Raw genomic sequence first — 20,770 nt, 5'->3', positions numbered from 1 at the left:
ATTTAATAATTAAACATTTTAGTATATGTATAATATTTTTCATTCTCTTTAATTGTTTTTATTGTACTTGTACTTATAATAAAATATAAATTATTTTCTTGAGTTTCATCTTAAAAATAATTAATTAATTATCTTAGTGAATTTAGTCTAGTATCAAAAGAAAAATAAATGAATAAATCAATTCAAACAAAAAATCAATAAATTGTGGTAATAAACTTTGATACTAGCTCATTTGTTATTTACCAAACTGAAATTTATTCAGTCACCCAAAAAAAAAAAACTGAAATTTATTTCTAAAATATAAATTAAAGTTATTAGCAATATCTATTTTTTTCAAAAGTTAAGTTTTTTGTTTTAATGTTTAAATGGTCTTACTTATAACAACTATTTTGGTTAAAATAGTTTTTCCATGTAATGAATAATGTTGTAACAAGAAGATCTCGAGTGATAAATAATAAATAGTTGAATAACAATTATATATATATATATATATATATATATATATATATATATATATATATATATATATATTATTTAATCATGTTAAAAGATAAATTGTTGTAAATTAACATTTTCATTATATATATAGTTATACATTTTTTTATATGTTCTAGTTTTAAATTGTAAGATATATCTATGTCCGAAAAATATAAAAAATAAAAATTAAAAAGCATTCCCATCCAATTGTACTAGTAGCATGTGTTTGTTTTGGGTGGTTTATAGTCACTCAGCACCAACAACGGATCTTCCATTTTCCATTCAAACCCTATATATACACTCCCTCACAACCCCCACTCTACTCGCTCACTCTCCACACATCACTCTCTCTTTCTCCATTCTCTATTCTCACTTCTCCATCAATGGCGTTACTCGTCGATAAGACCACTAGTGGTAGAGAGTACAAAGTCAAGGACATGTCCCAGGCCGACTTCGGCCGCCTCGAGATCGAGCTGGCCGAAGTAGAAATGCCTGGGCTCATGTCCAGTCGGGCTGAGTTCGGCCCGTCACAGCCCTTCAAGGGAGCCCGCATCACCGGCTCCCTTCACATGACCATCCAGACAGCTGTCCTCATCGAGACTCTCACCGCTCTCGGCGCTGAGGTCCGCTGGTGCTCATGCAACATATTCTCCACGCAAGACCACGCCGCCGCCGCCATCGCTCGCGACTCCGCTGCCGTCTTCGCCTGGAAGGGCGAGACCCTCCAGGAGTACTGGTGGTGCACCGAGAGGTCCCTCGACTGGGGACCTTCCGGTGGCCCTGACCTCATCGTGGACGACGGTGGCGATGCCACGCTGCTCATCCACGAAGGGGTCAAGGCCGAGGAAGAGTACGAGAAGACGGGTAAGTTGCCTGACCCGTCTTCTACGGACAATGCGGAGTTCCAGATCGTGTTAACGATCATAAGAGATGGGTTGAAGACTGATCCCAAGAAGTACCATAAAATGAAAGAGAGGCTTGTTGGTGTGTCCGAGGAAACTACCACCGGTGTCAAGAGGTTGTACCAGATGCAAGCCAGTGGGACCCTCTTGTTCCCTGCCATCAATGTTAATGACTCTGTTACCAAGAGCAAGGTATATTATCTTCAGTTTTGTGTTCTTATTGTGTTGGATCTGTGGTTTGATTGCAAAAGTAGTAAGTAGTAACTTTACAATAAATCTGAACGTGTTTATTTTGTTTTTTATTGTTTGTTTCAAGAATTATTCTCCATACTAGTTTTGGTTATTGAAATGATCATTTAAATATGTAAGGAATTTATCTGGTTTCCAAAAATTGTTTCTATATTGGGTTTGAAGTTGGATTTATCAACTGTTTGATGTTTATGATGAAAGGATCAGAGTTTGTATAAGAAGAAACAAGTGGGACATGGAATGTAATCTAGTTATAAATTATAGCATGTTCTGTAATCCTCTGTTATTTTTGACAATTTGTCTAATAAAACTTGTTTGATCTGTGACGACAGTTTGATAACCTCTACGGCTGCCGTCACTCTCTCCCTGATGGGCTGATGAGAGCCACCGACGTCATGATCGCCGGAAAGGTTGCCGTGATTGCCGGCTATGGAGATGTCGGAAAGGGCTGCGCCGCCGCAATGAAGCAGGCCGGGGCGCGCGTCATTGTGACTGAGATCGATCCCATATGCGCCCTCCAAGCTCTCATGGAAGGCTTCCAAGTCCTGACCCTTGAGGATATCCTCTCAGAAGCTGACATCTTTGTAACGACCACAGGTACTGATTTTCAACTATTAAACTCACGTGAATAAATCTATTGGTTGCTCTTTTACCAAATTTAATTTATTATATTAGATTCACTCTTTTGAATCTATTACTTACTTAAGAGTAACAGGAGAAAGCTAAAATATAATAAGAGAAAGTCTAGGGGACATTAGATTTTGTAGTTTTTAGCCATCAATAATGTTTTTAATGGTGTTAGATTGTATCTAATGATGTAGAATCATTCAATTTACTTTTGATAATTAAGTGCTTACCAAAATTTAACAAAAATGCTACCCCTAACACTCCTCGTATAATAGTATCAGAGCTTTGTTTGAAGTAAAATTTGAGAATTATATGAATTTAAAAAAAGATATATTATTAATATGTGAGTTTCAGGTAACAAGGACATCATCATGGTGAGTCATATGAAGAAAATGAAGAACAATGCGATTATCTGCAACATTGGGCACTTCGACAATGAGATAGACATGCATGGACTTGAGACATACCCCGGGGTGAAGCGCATCACGATAAAGCCTCAGACTGACAGGTGGGTGTTCCCGGAGACGAACTCCGGCATCATCGTGTTGGCCGAAGGGCGTCTGATGAACCTTGGGTGCGCAACAGGGCACCCGAGTTTCGTGATGTCGTGTTCTTTCACAAACCAAGTGATTGCTCAGCTTGAACTTTGGAAGGAGAAGGGGACAGGCAAGTATGAGAAGAAGGTTTATGTTTTGCCCAAACACCTTGATGAGAAGGTTGCTTCTCTTCATCTTGGCAAGCTTGGCGCTAAACTCACAAGGCTTAGCAAAGATCAAGCTGATTACATTAGTGTGCCTGTTGAGGGTCCCTATAAGCCTGCTCATTATAGGTACTAATAACATGTCATTATCATGCTCATCATCATAATGATATTCAAGTCAACAAGTGCCAAGGACTAGATTATTATTTCATTCTTTGTTTTTTTTGGTAGTGGTAGTTTGTTGGATTTTTGTTAGGGTGTGTTTCATTTGGAATCTTGGAAAGAACAAGTGTAGTGGAAAATCAAATGGATTTGAATAAGGATTTATCGTTGGGTTTTCTGTTTGATATAGACTTACTTTTTTGCGTAGCTATAGTTTGTATTGTTTCTGTTAATTTGGCAGGTTGAAAGATAATAAGAGAAACAAAAAATGGAAAACAATCAAAGGAAGATGAATTTCACTGCTTGGCACATAATTTACAGAGAACCTAAACCTATGCTTAGCTATCTAGTAAAAGTTGCAGCATCTTGATTTCTAACATGATTAACCAAAATTTTTTTTTTTGTGAAAATTACTCCTGGAGGTTAACTTCATAAAAGATAGGCTTTTTCACTTAAATAAAATAAACCCAACTCAAAATTACTTGATTCTCCTAAAACAATTTTTAAAACGAAAATGCCTTCTTCTTAATATTATATAAATCGTCCTAAGATTTTGAGGGTTATATAATAGGTTAACCATGACACCCTGAGACGATCTATGCATGAATACTTAAAAGGAGAATAACTCATAAATTGTGCCAGGGTTCCTAACTATATAAATTGTCTATAAATCATTCTAGGGTGGACGGAGTTACGCGATTCGAGGCTAAACCACACAAGGCTGGCACGATTTATGTGCAAAGGCTAACTCTCAGCTTCCTGGCACGATTTATGATCAACTTTGGAGACTCTCAATACCCTGTCACGATTTATCCTCAACTAGCTACTCTTGAGGAGAGTTAGGAAACCCCATAGACGTATTCTTTTCTAACTTGTCAATTATTTATTCAAAAATAGATGTGGATGTATCAATTATTTTTAAAAGAGTATTTATTTAATCCAATCTAAAAATAAATATCAATAAAGATTATATACATCCACATCCTACTTTAAAAACAAATTGATACAATACAAATTGATACTCTTTTTCTTTATTTAATTTGGTATTTTTAATAAAATTAATAATTAAAATTACAAAAAAAAATTAAAAATTATACAAAACCAAATAAAAAAATAACAAAAAAAATTCTAGAAAAAATATGCATCAATAAAAATGATTAAAAAAATTATATGAGCAACGAATAATAAAAATTTCATAAAAACTTAAATTTATGTTACTCAAAACCACATAAATTTATATTATGCAAAATTATATTTTTTAACGACTTTTGACTCATTTTTTTTTAAATTTAAATTTATGTATTAAAATTTAGTACCCTTTTGATTATAATTTGTTAGTATTTTTTTTTATTTAATTTGGTCTTTCCAATAGAATCAATAATTGAAATTATAAAAAAGTATATTTTTATTTTTTAAGTTAAAATTTAAATAGATATAATTTAATTAAATTTAAAATTTAAATTATATCTATTTAAATTTTAACTTAAAAAATAAAAATATACCTTTTTATAATTTCAATTATTGATTCTATTAGGAAGACCAAATTAAATAAAAAAAAGAGTACCGACAAATTATAATAAAAAAATACTAAATTTTAATACATAAATTTAAATATTTTTGAAAAAAATGAGTCAAAAGGATGTTAAAAAATATAATTTTGTATAATATAAATTCATGTTATTTTGAGTAACATAAATTTAAGTTTTTATGAAATTTTTAATATTCGTAATTTTTTTAATCATTTTTATTGATGTATATTTGTTATAGAAATTTTCTTTATCATTTTTTTATTTGGCTTTGTATAATTTTCAATTATTTTTTTATAATTTTAATTATTAATTCCATTAAAAAGATCAAATTAAATAAAAAAAAAAGTATCGATTTGTATTGTGTCGATTTATTTTTAAAATAAGATGTGGATGTATATAATCGTTGTTGATAGTTATTTTTAGATTGGCTTAAATAAATACTCTTTTAAAAATAATTGATACATCTTCATCTATTTGTAAACAAATAATTGACAAGTTATGGAAGAACACGTGTATGGGGTTCCCTAACTCTTCTCGGGATTAGCTAATTGAGGGTAAATAGTGACAGGGTGTTGAGAGTCCCCAAAGTTGAACATAAATCGCATTAGGGAGATGAGAGTTAGCCTTTACACATAAATCGTACCAGTCTTGAGTGGTTTAGCCTTAAATCGCGTCATTTCGTTCACCCTAAGACGATTTATAGACAATTTATAAAGTTGGAACCCTGTCACGATTTATGAGTTATTCTCTTGAAGTATTCATGCATAAATCATTCTAGGGTATCATGGTTAACATATTATATAACTCTCAAAGCCATAGAATGATTTATATATTATTAAGAAGAAAACATTTACATTTTGAAAATTGTTTTAGGAGAATCTTATAATTTTGAGTTGTGTTTATTTTATTTAAGTGAAAAAACCTAAAACATAGGGACAAAAATCAAAATTAAAAGATGCATGCCATGACAGGAGGAAAAATGGTAATTAAAAGATGCATGCTATGGCAAGGAGAAAAAATGGTAAATAGATAAAGATTCTCTCTTATAGACAGTTATAGATAGTTAAATACCTATGTAAGAAAATGTGTTATTTTATTTTTATTAATTTTTTAAAACAAATTAAATATTTCTTTTTGTTCTCTCATACAAACACCTCTTTATTATAGAATTGTCTAAATTAAAAATGTATAGAATAATTTTGAAACAAATAAAAAAGTTTAAAAATAAAATTGAATAAATAAAAAAGTTAAAGGCAAAATTAAATAAGATTAAATGTTAAAAATATTTTTTTTAAAGGAAAAGGGCTCAACACATTAAGGTGGAGCAAACAGTATCAAACCAACTAGAAAACAGACTTCTCCCGAAGAATCCTACCCCAATGATCCAACATCCCCACATCATCTCCGGCATAGCCATCAACAACCCTAATGATGCGTACCTCTCCACTCGTCACAACTCAGGGCGGTCATCGATATGATCTTGTCAACGCCTTTACTTATATTCTGAAAGATCCTCCTATTTCGCTCCATCCAAATGTGTCAGACAATCTCGCAGAAGCGTCTCAGGCGCTGCTTTCGGTCTTCCTTTCTTCTCGGCTCATCTATCCAACTCAAAAAATGTTCCTTCACTCGCTCCGGGAATACCCATAGTCGGCCAGACACAAATATCTATGCACTCCACACCTGCCAAGCAAAATCACAGCCAAAAAACAGGTGATGGACGTACTCATCATCCTTATTACACAAGACACACCACTTATCATCGTTAAAAATATTTTTAAAAAATATTATAAATATTAAGGATAAAAATATATTTTATCTATTTTTATTTAAATGATAAATATAAAGATTAATCATTTTTGTATGAGTAATATCGTAAGTCGTAACACCAAATTAGAAAATCGGTTGAATAAGGTTAATGTTAAAATAATTTTGCTAATGTCATTTTACACATAATATTTTTACATTATATATTTACATAAATTTTTCAAAAAAAAAAAAAAAGTAACGCTACCAAAATAAGAGTGATGATATCCCTCTCCATAAATTATTGATATAGTTCATTTCTTAATTATAATCATTTTGTCGCATGATCATACATTGACCAAACTTTGGGTATTTGTTCACAGGAACAAATATGTGAACAAATACTATTATATATTAATATTAATATTTAATAATGTGCAGTTAGCTTACACAAGTTAGAGTCCATGTGCCACGGTGATAAACAAAAACAAGAAGTATGAGTCTTATTTGTGGAATTCAAAGAATTTGACTTGTCAAAGCATTCATTTTTTAAATATATTGTTATAGAAAATCATACTCAATTTAAACATGGAAATGTTTTATAAGAAAAAATTTAGGTAGATCTAATAGATATCTAAGTCATTTTATTGTGATTAATAGAGCATATCTCCGTGCTCTTTTAACCCTTACAAAAATATGGATGAAACGATATATAAAGTGGCCCCCTTTATCATCTTGACAACAAAAGATATACTCATAGTAAAAATCGAATCAATAATTAAACTGATAAAAGATAAAATGGATTAAAATAAAATTATATATTTATATATAATATATATATTGTTAAATTTTGTTTTATTTTTTAATATTTTATTATTTTAAATCGATTAACTTTTAAAAAATTAGACCGATTTGAGCGGATAATCAATTTTTTTATTAATTTTTTGATATTTTGCTCGGTTCATTATCAACTAATTTTTTGTCTAAACCAAATTGGTAACTGATTCACATTATAAAAAAGTCTCTAGATATTGTCAAATTTAGCGACAAATAAATTCAACATTATAAATTTCGTTGATAACTGTTTATCGACAAATTTTTTTTATCCGCCGCTAATTATTGATGAAATTAGAGACAAATATAAACATTTAGTTGGTAAAATTCTAGAATTTGTTACTCTCGGATTTATACCCGATAAATCTAACAGTAATATCTTATTTATTAATAATTAAATTAATAACTATCGACGGATTTAATCGAAGATAAATTTTAATTTTAATTTTTTAAAAAATATTTAAAAAATCAATATGTATATAATTTTAAATTTTTATTAAAAAATAATTAATTCAAACACAAATCCAATTAAACCCCAAATTATCTTCATCAGATTCCCTTCTTCATTCTTCTTCTTCTTTAATTTCATTCTCTACTTTCACTCTTTCAAATCCAATCAACAAAGAGTACGAATAATCTAAGAATGACAATATGACAACATCAATATTAGGAACTCCTCCAAAAATCCAAAGTCCTACCTGTTACAACAGAGCAAGAGAGTGAATACGATACCCAAGAGATAGAAGATTTCATGGTATACAGCAACATAACTATTGTACCATCAATTTCTCATACCGATAAATTAGTTATAAATATAACCAGAGAATTAAAAAATCAATTAAGCAAACAAGTGGTGTGCTAGTCATAACCAATGCCCTAAACTTTCTATAGTTTAGTCGCCCAAAAGTAAAGCCACAATGCCAGGATGCCCGTCTATCATGGGACGTGTATATTCAATTATATGAAAACTCAGGTGCAGTCGACTTCACGTGAAGTTGATAGTTGAAAACCGTTAGATGAATTCATTAACGTGAAGTCGACTGCACCTGAGTTTCCACCGTCCAATTAACATTACTCTAAACACAAAATCCATTAACGAACTATACACCAATTTAAACTCTTACATGCAGCTAACAATAAATTCAAACTCAATCTACATTGAAGAAGCACAAATTCCTAAGTTTGTCGTTGAACAAGTTCCTATCTATCAACTCTACATTTACAAATTCGAAACTCCAATTCTTGTGTAATCAATTGACATGCTATAACACTGTCAACAAATTAACTCAACAACTAAATAAATTATTGTCAAATTGAATTCCATAATTATGAATTTCCTACCAAGCCATCCACAAGCATAGCTCCAAAAACAATTATGGAAAACACTTTACAGGTAATCCAAGAATGGCAGTAGTGACAGCATTAATATTGAGGGTGAGAAATGAGACAACGTAGTTGTTAGAAATAAGAGACCAAACTAGAATGAGACCTGCGCGATGCGCGGACGGTAAATTAATGATAGTATATAATAAATATTAAAAATAGATATGTTTTGTAGAATTAAATTAAATATGGGTAAACTAAAGTTAAATTTAAAAGGTATTTTGTTTAAAATAATTTGTAGTGCAAAAGATTTGGATGTTGGAGTTGTATAAAGTGACATTTTTATTTGATGATTTAATTTTTGCATTTGTTTTAGTTGATGGACTTAGTCTTATTATGTGTCGCTCGTCCTCCTTCTTTTTTATTGGTTATTGTTAGAGTTGTTGCTTTCTTCTTTTTGTCGTAGATTCTTGTGAAGGCATGTTCTTTATGAATTATTGAGTTGTAGCACTTTCTATTGTGTTGTTTGTTCCATCTTTGCATATATGTTCTTCTTCCGAAGATGTGTCTTGAATTTGTATGATTTCTTTTTTTCTTAATCTCTTGATGTGCATGCAGTTTTCCAATGACATCTACAATAAAAAGAATAAAAACGTGTAGAATTTTTTTTGAATAAGTTATTTTTAATAAGAATAATTGAAATAGTATAAAGTAAAATTACCTGTTAATATTTTTCATTGACCAACTCTGTTAGACAATGTCTCAAGTGATGCAAATTCAAAATAGTGTTGAAAAATATTCAAATTTGAATCTTTAATTTCTTTCATAACAGTTGTGAGTAAAAAGTTTGCTTTCATTGTACCTTTAATTGGTCTATACAAATTATTTGCATCTTTTATTTTAAAATTTTTTATAATATAGACTTTTCCTTCTTATAACAAATGTTTGAATTTGTTCATCATATTTCTCTTCACAATTACATAAAGAGATGTTCCCTGCAGTGTTAGTAAATTATAGTTAATAACTAGTTAAAAAAATTGACTATATTTATTTTTTTTTTAAGTTATTAGAAAAGAAACAATGAATAGCATATTAAAAGAAGTATAATTTTAACGATATTAAAATACAATTATATATAAAGTATTATAAATAATATAAAAAGCAAAAATAATTAAAGTATTTTTTCGTAAATCCAATTTAAAAATACAATAAATATGTTTGTTTTGTACCTTTTCATCTAATATAATCATTTTTAAGCAACGAGACTCTTTTTCATTTGTGGGTGTTAATGTTTCCCATAGACGAACCACGCAAACTTTGATAAACCAATTGTCTGTTTATTTAGTGATATTGTCCAAAGAATGATGCTCCATTGAGTAAGTTTGAGATGTTGTGTAGTGCGAAAATAAATTTCTTGTACTAAATTTGATGTTATTTGAAGAAATAGTGATAAGAGACTTATATAAGTAGTTCAAATAGTATAGAATTTGAATATTTGTAACGTGAAATTTATTATGATTAATAGATTATTATGACATTTGTAATATGGATGTTTATTACATTTAATGAGTTATTTATAGAAATAAATTAATTAATTATTAGGGTTATAAATTTATTGTATAGGAATATGGATTCTCGTAAGTTACAAATTTGGTTAAACACTATTAATTTCTAATTATTGTCATTGGTAATTTTGTAGTCTAATTTGTATATATTTCTATTGTATATTTTTTTGTATATTTTATTTTTTTTGTTGTTGATTTGGCAAAAATTGAGTGGTCGATTCTAAAATTTTGTCAAGTAAGCGATGTTGCTGACATGGCATTAGTAGGAGGAGAAAGATGTCTTAAAAATAATGTGGGTAAATTTATCCATTTACTTTTATATATTAAGAATAGATTTGAGAAAGAATTTGTGTATCATTGAATTGTGTCCAAATTGTCTAGAATGATACAATATAAAGGATATTTATAGGTGCTAAGAGAATCGTAATAATAAAGACGTAATATTCTATAATAAATATTCAGATATACTAAATAATTCTAATGAATGCTAATTGATCCTAATATATTATGACATCCCCATCAAACTCAAGTGACAACATGAGTTTGAAACTTATTTAAAATAACGAAATAAAAAAATGCATAAACTGATAGAACAGGTGCAAACGGAACTGCCAGAAGGAAGCGCAAATGAAACTGTCGATGTTTGAAGGAAGCGCGGACGGAACTGCCGGTGTCTGAAAGGAAGCGCAGAGGGAACTGCCGCTGTCTGAAGGAAGCGCAAACGGAACTGCTACAAAAAAACGCAGATAGAACTGCTACAAGAAAACACAGATGAAACTGCTACAAGAAAACACAGATGGAACTGTCGGAAGAGTGGCAAACTGCCGAAAAACTGCTGAAAAGATGGCGAACTGCCAGAAAACTGCTGAAAAAGGGACAAAGTGTAAAGAGATGGCAAACTATCAGAAGGTGACGAAAAATATATGGTTTCTTCATGAGAATAAGTAAGTAGTGAATGAGTTAATTGGTTAGATGAGAAAGCATCAAAGCATTGACAAAAGAGAAGAAAAAAAATGACACGGAAGAAAGATATGAAAAATACGGTGATTTCACCAAAAGAAAGACAACTTATCCTCCTCAAGGAGGATACCATAACTCTGATACCATGTTAGAAATAAGAGACCATACTGGAGAAAGGATTTGTGTATTATTGAGTTGTTTCCAAGTTGTCTAGAATAATACAATATTTTTGGGTTTTTATAAGTGTTAAGAGAATCGTAATAATAAAGACGTAATATTCTAAAATAAATATTCAGATATACTTAAATAATTCTAATGAATGCTAATTGATTCTAATATATTCTAATCACAGTGATGCATAGGAGACGGAAAGTGGTACAGCGATGCCATGGGGCCGATGAGAGGCGATGACAGAGGAGGTTGAGGCTTTGAGTTCTGCCTCTGCGGTGTTTGAGTATTGTGAGTGTGAGAGACTAGGTTGAGAAAGGAGGCGAGTGGCGCGGCGCTGAGACGGCGACTGGTGAGGGCAGCAACAAAAGATTGAGAAAAGTTTTGCCTGACTTGTGAATGTGAGAGAGTACGGTTAGCAAGGGGGCAAGGGGGTTGAAGGTCATTAGGATATATATATATATATATATATATATATATATAGAGGAGAGGTTTGTTAACGTGGCAAAAATCAGTCCAGCTCAACTTTTTGATAATGCTCAACTTTCTGATAATGGAAAATACTTTAAAGACTACTATAGTACTATAAGTCTCGGAGTATAATTTTGAGAACAAATTTGAATAATTATTAATTTTAGGGATTATTTTGAGACTCGAATACAACTTCAGAAAGAAAAAGTCTAGGGGACTAGCACTTTTATTAAAATTTGGCCAGCACTTAACCAGAAAAGGAAAAGTGAGTAATTCCACACTATTGAAGAAAAATCTTACACCATTAAAAACACCAATAATAACTAATTAATAGCTACAAATTACAAAATTTGTTGACCCTAACACTCTTCTTTCAAAAATTAGTTTAAAATTTAATTCGACGATAGTAATGTATACCATTCCAAGTTCTGAGAATTTTGTCAATCTTTATTTTTTTTAATAATATCTTAATATATATACACACTTTAATAAAAGACAAAAGATATATACATCATGATTGATAAGGTTACATAACATTTTAAGTTTTAAATTTGTTTTTGACAAAATTTTAAAAAAATGGCCATCGTTATTATCTATTAATCTATTAATTAATATAGTTAGAAGTTGTTTTCAAAAGAAAAAAGTTTTGGAAGTTGTAGATGCAGCAGAACTACTGTACGACAATCCATTACATCCGGACAGATTATATATCCATCTTGGTCAATTAGCGTTTTCCTTTCAATATGGTTTATATATAAACGAATTAAATTATTGTAAGGATGAGATATTTTACTTTAATTTTTTTTTCCAGTTAAAATTTATGTAATAAAAGTAAATTTGATATTAAGATATAATTATTTGAAAGTACAATAAAAAGTACCTAAAAACACAATATAATCATAATTGCAGGTAAACTTTACATAATTTATATTGGAATCCAAAACAAAAATATAATATAAAAATTAAATTATAAAATCCATAAATCCAATAGTATAAAAATAAGATATAGTATTGACTGATATTGGTAAAAAAATATTAGTCCTAACATTTTTTTTTAAATAAACTTAAAAAATAGAACCAAGACCAATGAAGAATAAAATGGTAGTGATGATTTATGTGTCATGATTACAATATCATTGAGTAATTAAATAGGAGCAATAGAAATATGAACAAACTTATTTTTCACTGAGAGTTTGGAACAACAATTTTAGATAGCTCAAAAAGAATGTCAGGATCTGATATCATATTAAAATTTGGTAGAAATTCAGGTATAATTAATTATTAATTTCAAATCATTTAATAATTTTTAATTATTAATTTTATATAAAGTTAACTGCACTTAAATTTTTATCTTAAAATTTATGAATAAAACTAATGTTTAAAAACTGTTGTTTGAATGAATAATAAAAAGTGCTTATTTATAAACCAAAAATATCAAACTAATAAACATAAAATTAAATCAATTTATGTTAGTCGAATAATCAATTCACTCGTCCACTTAAACAAGTGTTAAGAATTTGAATCTTGTTTTGTATATGTAATAATTTATTCAGCCGACTCTTAAATAGAACTCAAACCTGCGATAAATTAGTGTTTAAAACTAGAAAATACCTTAAACTGCTGGACAAAAATAAAATAAACACAAAACCAATACCAAAATATCTAAATACTATATTAATATATAGTATTTTAAATATATTCTAATAGGTACAAATTAAAGAAGTAACCTAAAAGTTAAATTTGACCAGAACTCTGAGAAGAACTAGTAAATTTACTGCTACCAATGGCGTGCCGTTGTCCAACAAACAGGGTGTAAGAAACGCGCTAATAAGTAATAACAATTCTTAAATAATCTTAAAATATTTAATTCAAAGAATGATAATAATAAGCTTTCGTTTTTTCAAATTAAGCTTGCTTCTTTCTAATCTAAAACAAGTCAAACAGAAATTTCAAAGTCAAATACAATCCCTACCTTCTCATCACTAAGTAGTATATAAATAACACATGTTTGTTCTTCTTACCAAAAAATTTTCCTCGCTAAAACAGAAACAACCACCACCATATCAATATAACATCTTTTTTCTTTTCTTTATTCTCACTCTCTATGAATTTTTCGGTTCTAAAATCAGCAACATATTCCACAGCGGTTGTTCCAAAACCAGCTTCTCAATCTGATCTCTTTCTTCACTCTAATAACCACCCTTCTCGCCATGCCAGGGCGTTTCTTCCCAGGTATATATATGATTTCTTTTTATTTTTAATTATTATTATTTATGTTAATTTTCATCATGCATCTTTCCCGGTAAGGGTGTTATGGGTTCGATTTTAGACTAAAAATCAACCGAATTGATCTGTTCGATTTTTAGAGTACCAATCAATCTGTTTGTTGTTTGTGCAATAACCGAATCGAACTGAACCGAATCAAAAGCGATTTAGTTTGGTCGGTTTTTTCGGTTTTTAAATTCTAATTAATAGAAAATTAATCCCAATAAAATGATGTTTAAAACAATTAATAAACTGAAATAACATTACATTACATTTAAATTCAATAAAATTTCAACTCATTCTAACAACTAAACATAAAACAAACACATTTGTTAAATTTAAAATTTCCATTTTAATGCATTACTAAGTCATTTCTTCAGTTCGATTTGGTTTGATTCGGTTTCTGGCAAACTAACTGAAAATCGAATCAAACCGATCGGTTTAATTCAAAAAAACCAAAAAACTGATTTTTTTTTTCATTTTCTATTCAGTTGTTGTAAATTTTGATCCGGTTCGATAACTTACACCCCTATTCTCTGGTTTAATTTCTGTTTTATTTTTTTTATTTTTGGTTTCATGATTAACACGGTCGTACAATTACATTTATTATTTTGGATTACTATTTATGCAATTAATATAAAATATAGTTATTTTTTATTGATGTGATGTTATTTAATTAGATGCATACTTTACGGTTATAGTGCATCAAAATTAAATTCTAATTATATATGTAATAAAAATAAATATTTGGTGGCAGATGCAGCTTTAATGAGATGCCGCAGAAATCAATGGCGAAGAAGACGGCTTACGAGAAGATAAGGGAGGAGCTGAAACTTGATGCAAAGCCAAAGATGAACTTGGCTTCCTTTGTGACCACGTCAATGGAGGAAGAATGTAACATACTCATGATGGAATCCTTCAACAAGAACTATGTTAACATGGACGAGTACCCTGCCACCACTCAACTTCACGTACTGAACTTGATCTATAATCTTCTCATTAAAATCTTTGTTTATGTAATTTTAATTTGTGTTTTAAAAGTAGTTGTAATTTTTGCATACAGAATAGATGTGTGAACATGATAGCACGTTTGTTCAACGCTGAAATTGGAGAAAATGAGAACGCAATTGGAACAGGAACTGTTGGATCTTCAGAGGCCATAATGCTGGCGGGCCTTGCATTCAAGAAAAAATGGCAGAACAAGCTCAAGGCCCAAGGCAAGCCCTATCATAAGCCCAACATTGTCACTGGTGCCAATGTCCAGGTATTAATTATTCGCCCATGACAAAAAAAAAATTAATTATTCAATATTTATGAGAGATTAATTTTGATGTCTGATAGTATAAAACGTTTTATATAATCGTACAATTACATCCGTTCTTTTGGATGAACATTTACGCAGTCAATATTAAAGGTAGTTATTTTTGTTGATGTGGTATTACGTAATTGAATACACGTATAAAATTACTTTACATTTGACATTATATCAAAATTTAAACTCTATATATATTTGTGTATATTTATATATATTTTTTATATCTTTTAACAAAATGATCAAATTTTAATCAGGACAAAAAAATATGTCACCACTATTTGTTATACTTTATTTTAGTTTCAAAAATACTATATGCACATAAAAAAACTAGCCACCAAATTAATTACTATGTTTTTGTGTAAATATATGTGGTATTTAACTTATCTTTAATATAGATTTTATATTTCAATATGTATTTTGTATGGGTGAATAATTTGATTACTGATTTTTTGTACATATATAAAAAGCATGGTTATAGTCGTATTTTAATTATAAATGTAAATTTAATTTGATTTATATCGTTTATAAAGTTTTGGTTAATAATACTGTTGATTATAAAGTTTTACCATAAATGTGAAAATGTGATCATTTCGTAATTCAATATATATATATATATATATATATATTGCTAAACTATATATCTAGTTAAAATTTGAAAAAAAAAAGTGTAATTGAAGTCTATAAAATATTAACTAGGTGATATCTTAAGCCAACAAAAAAGCACACGTTTTTTCAAAGGCTCATTGTAAAAAATGGAGCAGGAAATTATTTAATGGCAACTGTTTCTCTTTTACTTATATGCATATTGCTTAAATAAATAAATATTATGCAGGTATGTTGGGAGAAATTTGCAATGTATTTCGATGTAGAGTTGAGAAAAGTGGATGTTGGAGAAGGGTATTATGTGATGGACCCTGCTAAAGCCATTGAAATGGTTGATGAGAACACTATCTGTGTGGCTGCAATCTTGGGTTCAACTTATAATGGCGAATTTGAAGATGTCAAGTTGCTTAACGACCTCTTACTACAACAAAACAAGAAAAATGGGTGAGTAATACAGCAATAACTAATTCTTATAACTCAAAAATATTACGCGTACACAAAAAATCAATTATTATGTATTTTTATATAAAGGAATCATTTAGATAAAGACGTCTAAAACGTCTTTTTTTTAAATGTTTTTCAGTAATTAAAATTTAACGTATATAATCGATTAAATTATGTTATTTTTGTCAAAATTAGGTTAGACAAATTGATTTAACAAAAAAAAATGGTGAATCAAATCTTGAACTGGTCTAAATTAATATTATTCTTTTATAAAAAATGAGTATAATATCTTTATTATAGAAAATGATTAAAATACTTTTATTATATATATATATTAATTTTAAAAATTCTAAATCTTAACCCTACGATAGAAAAATAAAGGACTAAAATTTAGGATGTTCAAAATTAATATATATAATAGAAGTATTTTAATTATTTTTTATAATAGGGTATTGTAGTCATTTTTTATAAAAAATAATATTAATTTAGACCAGTTCAAGATTTGATTCATCATTTTTCGGTCAAATCAATTTGTCTAGCCTAATTTTGACAAAAATAACACGATTTAATCGATTATATGTATTAAATTTTAATTATTAAAAAATATCTTTATAAAAAGACTTTTTCAGCGTCTTTATCTATCTGAGTTAACTTATTTTATATTTTAATATGTAAACTAATGTTTTGGCCTCCTTTGACTTGTGACATTATTATAGATGGGATACACCGATTCATGTTGATGCAGCAAGTGGTGGGTTTGTTGCTCCTTTTCTTTATCCAGAGCTAGAATGGGATTTCAGGCTTCCATTGGTGAAGAGCATAAATGTTAGTGGCCACAAGTATGGTCTTGTTTATGCAGGCATTGGTTGGGTTATTTGGAGAAGTCAAGAGGACTTGCCTCAAGAGCTTATCTTCAATATTAATTACCTTGGAGCAGACCAACCCACCTTTACCCTTAATTTTTCTAAAGGTGATTATTATTTATTTCACAATATATACATTTCTATTACCTTATTGTGGTCTAAAATTGACAAAATGTACACTAATATTATTTCAAATGAGAGTTTAATTTTGATGTACCAATAATTAAAGTGTTTTTACGCAGTCATTTAATTACATCTGTTCTTTCGAATGTTATTCACGCAGTCAATGTAAAAGATATTTTTTTTGCTAATGTGACGTTACATAATTGATGCACGTGTAAAACTATTTCTTTAAAAGATTAAAAAAAAAAAGGTGAGAAGGTTAGGATTAAGTTAGTAAAGTATATAGTTTTGAACATTGGGTGTACTCATCATAAAACAAAGGTTAAAATATCTTGTATATATTTTTGTAATCTAATCCAAAATAACTTAAACCCTTTTAGCATGTTTTTTTACCAAAAATATTTTTGTGTTTCAGCTCTAAAATTGACTTGTTAAATGCAGGGTCTAGTCAGATTATTGCACAATATTATCAACTAGTTCACCTTGGCAGAGAGGTAATTAGATAGAATTCTATCACTTTATATTTGAAATATTTTAATTATTTAAGAAAAAGATAAATAGGTCCCTAACTTTTTGTTTTGCAGATATTTTTGTCCTTAACCATTGAAAAATACTTTTAAGTCCCTGACCTTCACAAAACTTGGACAGATCAGTCCCTCCATCCAAATGCCTCTGTCAGGGACTGATCCGTCCAAATGCCTCCGTCAGGGACTAATCCGTCCAAGTTTTATGAAGGTCAGGAACTTAAAAGTATTTTTCAATGGCCAGGAACGAAAATGTCCGCGGAACAAAAGGTTAGGGACCTATTTGTCCTTTTCTCTAATTATTTTTATACAATTTACATGAATGATCTTGTTTCTGATGATGGTTGCATCTTTGATTCACTAGGGATACCAAAGAGTAATGGAAAAGTGCAAAGAAAATGCAATGGTGGTGAAACAAGGATTGGAGAAAACAGGGTGCTTTAACATACTCTCAAAGGACAATGGTGTTCCTTTGGTAGCCTTTTCTCTTAAGGACACAAGCCATGGTGACGAGTTCAAGATATCGGAGATGCTACGCCGCCTCCACGGTTGGGTTGTGCCGGCTTATCCAATGCCGTCCGGTGCGGAGCATGTCAATGTGCTCCGCGCGGTGGTTAGAGCCGAGTTTTCGCGCGAGATGGCCGAAAAACTCGTGCTGGACATAGAAAATGTGTTGCAAGAACTTGGGAAGCTTGGTCCCAAGTACACACCAAAAGTGACCAAAATTAAGAAAGACATTGCAAAGAGGAAAATCATTGTCCGAGAATCCAACAAGCATCACAAAGTCTTGGCAGCATAGGGAAGATTAATTAGCCATCTCACTTACGTACATAACCCAAAGGCTTAACTAGAATTCTTTTTATTTTAATCATGTTAGATAGAGCTTTAGTTAACCATATTCAATTTATTTATTTGTATTTTTAACAAGTGTTAAAATCAATATGATTTATTTATTGTCCCCCCCCCCCCCCCCCAAATTATGTAAATGAAGAAAATCGATATACGATTCTAAATTGTACAAGTAAATGAAGAAAATTGATATTTACTTCTTAGTATTTAGATGATTCAAGTTGTTCATTGCTACTTATCTGTTTTCTTTTTTGAGAAAAAATCCAAAATAACCTCTGACAATTATTTCAAAAGACAACAAGGTCATTGATAAAAAAAAAAATTCAACCCAACTCCTGACAATTACCTCGAAAGGACAATGAGGCTCCTGTGCAAAAAAAAAGTCAATGTTATTTTTTTTTTGCACAGGACTTAATCCATCCCAAAAAAAAGATTAGAGATTGGATTGAATATTTTTTTTTCTTAGAGACATCGTTATTCTTTCGAAGTAATTGTTGTTAGGGGCCGGATGAGGTATTCACTCTTTTCTTTTTCTTACGAAATAATGATACTTAAACTCAATACTTAAACTCAAGTTTCCATGAAAAAAAGTGTAAACACCAACATTGTATATATATAAGCTCTTCAGAAATACATTAACATTGTGACAGGTGGCATTATAACATATCATATCCATGTGATACGTGACATGACAAGTCATCCTCACTCACACAACATTAAAATGTTCCTTTTCAATACTTAGTGCATACACTAAAATTCGAACCCGAATACAACGTATTAAAAAGCATATAAATTACCATTGAACTAAGGCCTCAGCTGCAGGGGAATAACCTTAACACGGATTAATAACATTGCTATCACCAACAGAGTCTATACCCAGCTAAACTTTGCTCTAAGCTGGCCTAAAACCTTTGCCAATACTCCACTAATAGTTCTGTTATCATCAACTCCCAAACTACGTTTAAGGCGATGATGGGCAACTCAAGAACACTTCTTTTGGAGGGATGGACTATATATTTGTACAAGATTTTATCTAAAACCAAAATGAATCTACTTATATTTTTCTTTTTTAAAAATTTTTCTATCAAACATTATAAATAAAGATCATGCATGACATACACCCTAGATATATCATCTAATTTTAATCCTTATATCTATATCTTGGATGTTGAGTATTGGAGTCCTTTATATATATCACAACAACGATTCCTTCTATCATCGCTAAAGTATATGTTTGTTATTATCTTCTCTCAGGCTAACTTAGCTAAGGCTCTTGATTAGTACCTTCTTAACAAGTTTTATAAAATGTCAATGACATTTTGTCTTTAATAATCAAAATAATATTTTTTTACAAACTATTATTATAGTAATGTAAAATATTAAAATGATCAAATATTTTCGTATTTTATACTAAAATTATCCATATGTAAAAAATTTTAGCCCCTCTTTGCTTTTTCCATTATTTTTTATTGGTGACTTCATTTTTACAAAATGAACATCTTCCATATTATCTAGAATAATCATCCCAAAAACTTAGAGCTCTAATACCATGTCATGATACCACTCATCCCAAAAATTTTAGCTGATGACAAGAGGTAACACTAATGATTATATCTCTAATACTCCCTAATCCTCTATTATACAAATATTCCATTAGCTCCTCATACTTTCCCAAATATAAATTAAATGTTAACTCTTTTATGCGTGAAAAGTTTTAGTCAATACTAATTTTAATTTTTTTATTTTTTTGAAGTTGAACGTCCGGTTATGTTGGTGTTGAAAAATTAAAGTTTGAGAAGGTGGGTGGGTCCAGTTTTATATTGACATTATCAAAGATGGGATGAATCATTGATGAATGTTTCATTTGTGCTCCCAGCCCATAACTTGGATTGATGGAAGGGCTTAAAAAGTAGTTATTACTTATTAGTTCTTATCATTACCAATAGTGTGCTTGGATTTGTCAAGTGATCATCATCGCAGTTTCCATTAGAGGACTTTATCTTTATAATAGAATGGTGCCAAAATTCTGTTTTGCACTAAAATCTAAGCAGCAAAGTCACTGTTGTTAGGT

The 20,770-nt window shown here is 29.9% G+C and overlaps 2 protein-coding genes across 4 annotated transcripts; both read left to right on the top strand.

The window, feature by feature from the left end:
- The first annotated feature begins 687 nt into the window (after positions 1–687).
- LOC112740966 (adenosylhomocysteinase) lies at positions 688–3,324 on the top strand. The gene is made up of 3 exons (XM_025789725.3): positions 688–1,571; positions 1,961–2,225; positions 2,610–3,324. The coding sequence occupies exons 1-3, from the start codon at positions 861–863 to the stop codon at positions 3,089–3,091; spliced, it is 1,458 nt and encodes a 485-aa protein (XP_025645510.1). The 5' UTR covers positions 688–860; the 3' UTR covers positions 3,092–3,324.
- Positions 3,325–13,599: 10,275 nt separating this feature from the next.
- LOC112740965 (glutamate decarboxylase 1) lies at positions 13,600–18,895 on the top strand. Of its 3 annotated transcripts, none has more exons than XM_025789722.3 (7): positions 13,600–13,945; positions 14,736–14,949; positions 15,042–15,242; positions 16,126–16,340; positions 17,057–17,310; positions 17,768–17,820; positions 18,215–18,895. In XM_025789722.3, the coding sequence occupies exons 1-7, from the start codon at positions 13,818–13,820 to the stop codon at positions 18,647–18,649; spliced, it is 1,500 nt and encodes a 499-aa protein (XP_025645507.1). In that variant the 5' UTR covers positions 13,600–13,817; the 3' UTR covers positions 18,650–18,895. The 3 variants fall into 3 exon arrangements, with proteins under 3 accessions (XP_025645507.1, XP_025645509.1, XP_025645508.1); XM_025789724.3 differs by having other exon boundaries at positions 13,621–13,945; positions 15,047–15,242; XM_025789723.3 differs by having other exon boundaries at positions 13,726–13,945; positions 14,742–14,949.
- Positions 18,896–20,770: the final 1,875 nt, after the last annotated feature.

The sequence above is a fragment of the Arachis hypogaea genome, chromosome 14, assembly GCF_003086295.3.
Source record: "Arachis hypogaea cultivar Tifrunner chromosome 14, arahy.Tifrunner.gnm2.J5K5, whole genome shotgun sequence".
NCBI lineage: Eukaryota > Viridiplantae > Streptophyta > Magnoliopsida > Fabales > Fabaceae > Arachis > Arachis hypogaea.
This window is presented reverse-complemented; position numbering and strand designations above follow the sequence as displayed.

What these genes read in the sequence shown, in the direction of transcription:
- LOC112740966 (XM_025789725.3), top strand. Translation starts at nt 861, where the DNA reads ATGGCGTTACTCGTCGATAAGACCACTAGTGGTAGAGAGTACAAAGTC. An exon ending in ACTCTGTTACCAAGAGCAAG is followed by an intron (nt 1,572 to 1,960) that starts GTATATTATCTT and finishes CTGTGACGACAG; the next exon opens with TTTGATAACCTCTACGGCTG. An exon ending in CATCTTTGTAACGACCACAG is followed by an intron (nt 2,226 to 2,609) that starts GTACTGATTTTC and finishes TGTGAGTTTCAG; the next exon opens with GTAACAAGGACATCATCATG.
- LOC112740965 (XM_025789722.3), top strand. Translation starts at nt 13,818, where the DNA reads ATGAATTTTTCGGTTCTAAAATCAGCAACATATTCCACAGCGGTTGTT. An exon ending in CTGCCACCACTCAACTTCAC is followed by an intron (nt 14,950 to 15,041) that starts GTACTGAACTTG and finishes TTTTGCATACAG; the next exon opens with AATAGATGTGTGAACATGAT. An exon ending in CAACAAAACAAGAAAAATGG is followed by an intron (nt 16,341 to 17,056) that starts GTGAGTAATACA and finishes ACATTATTATAG; the next exon opens with ATGGGATACACCGATTCATG.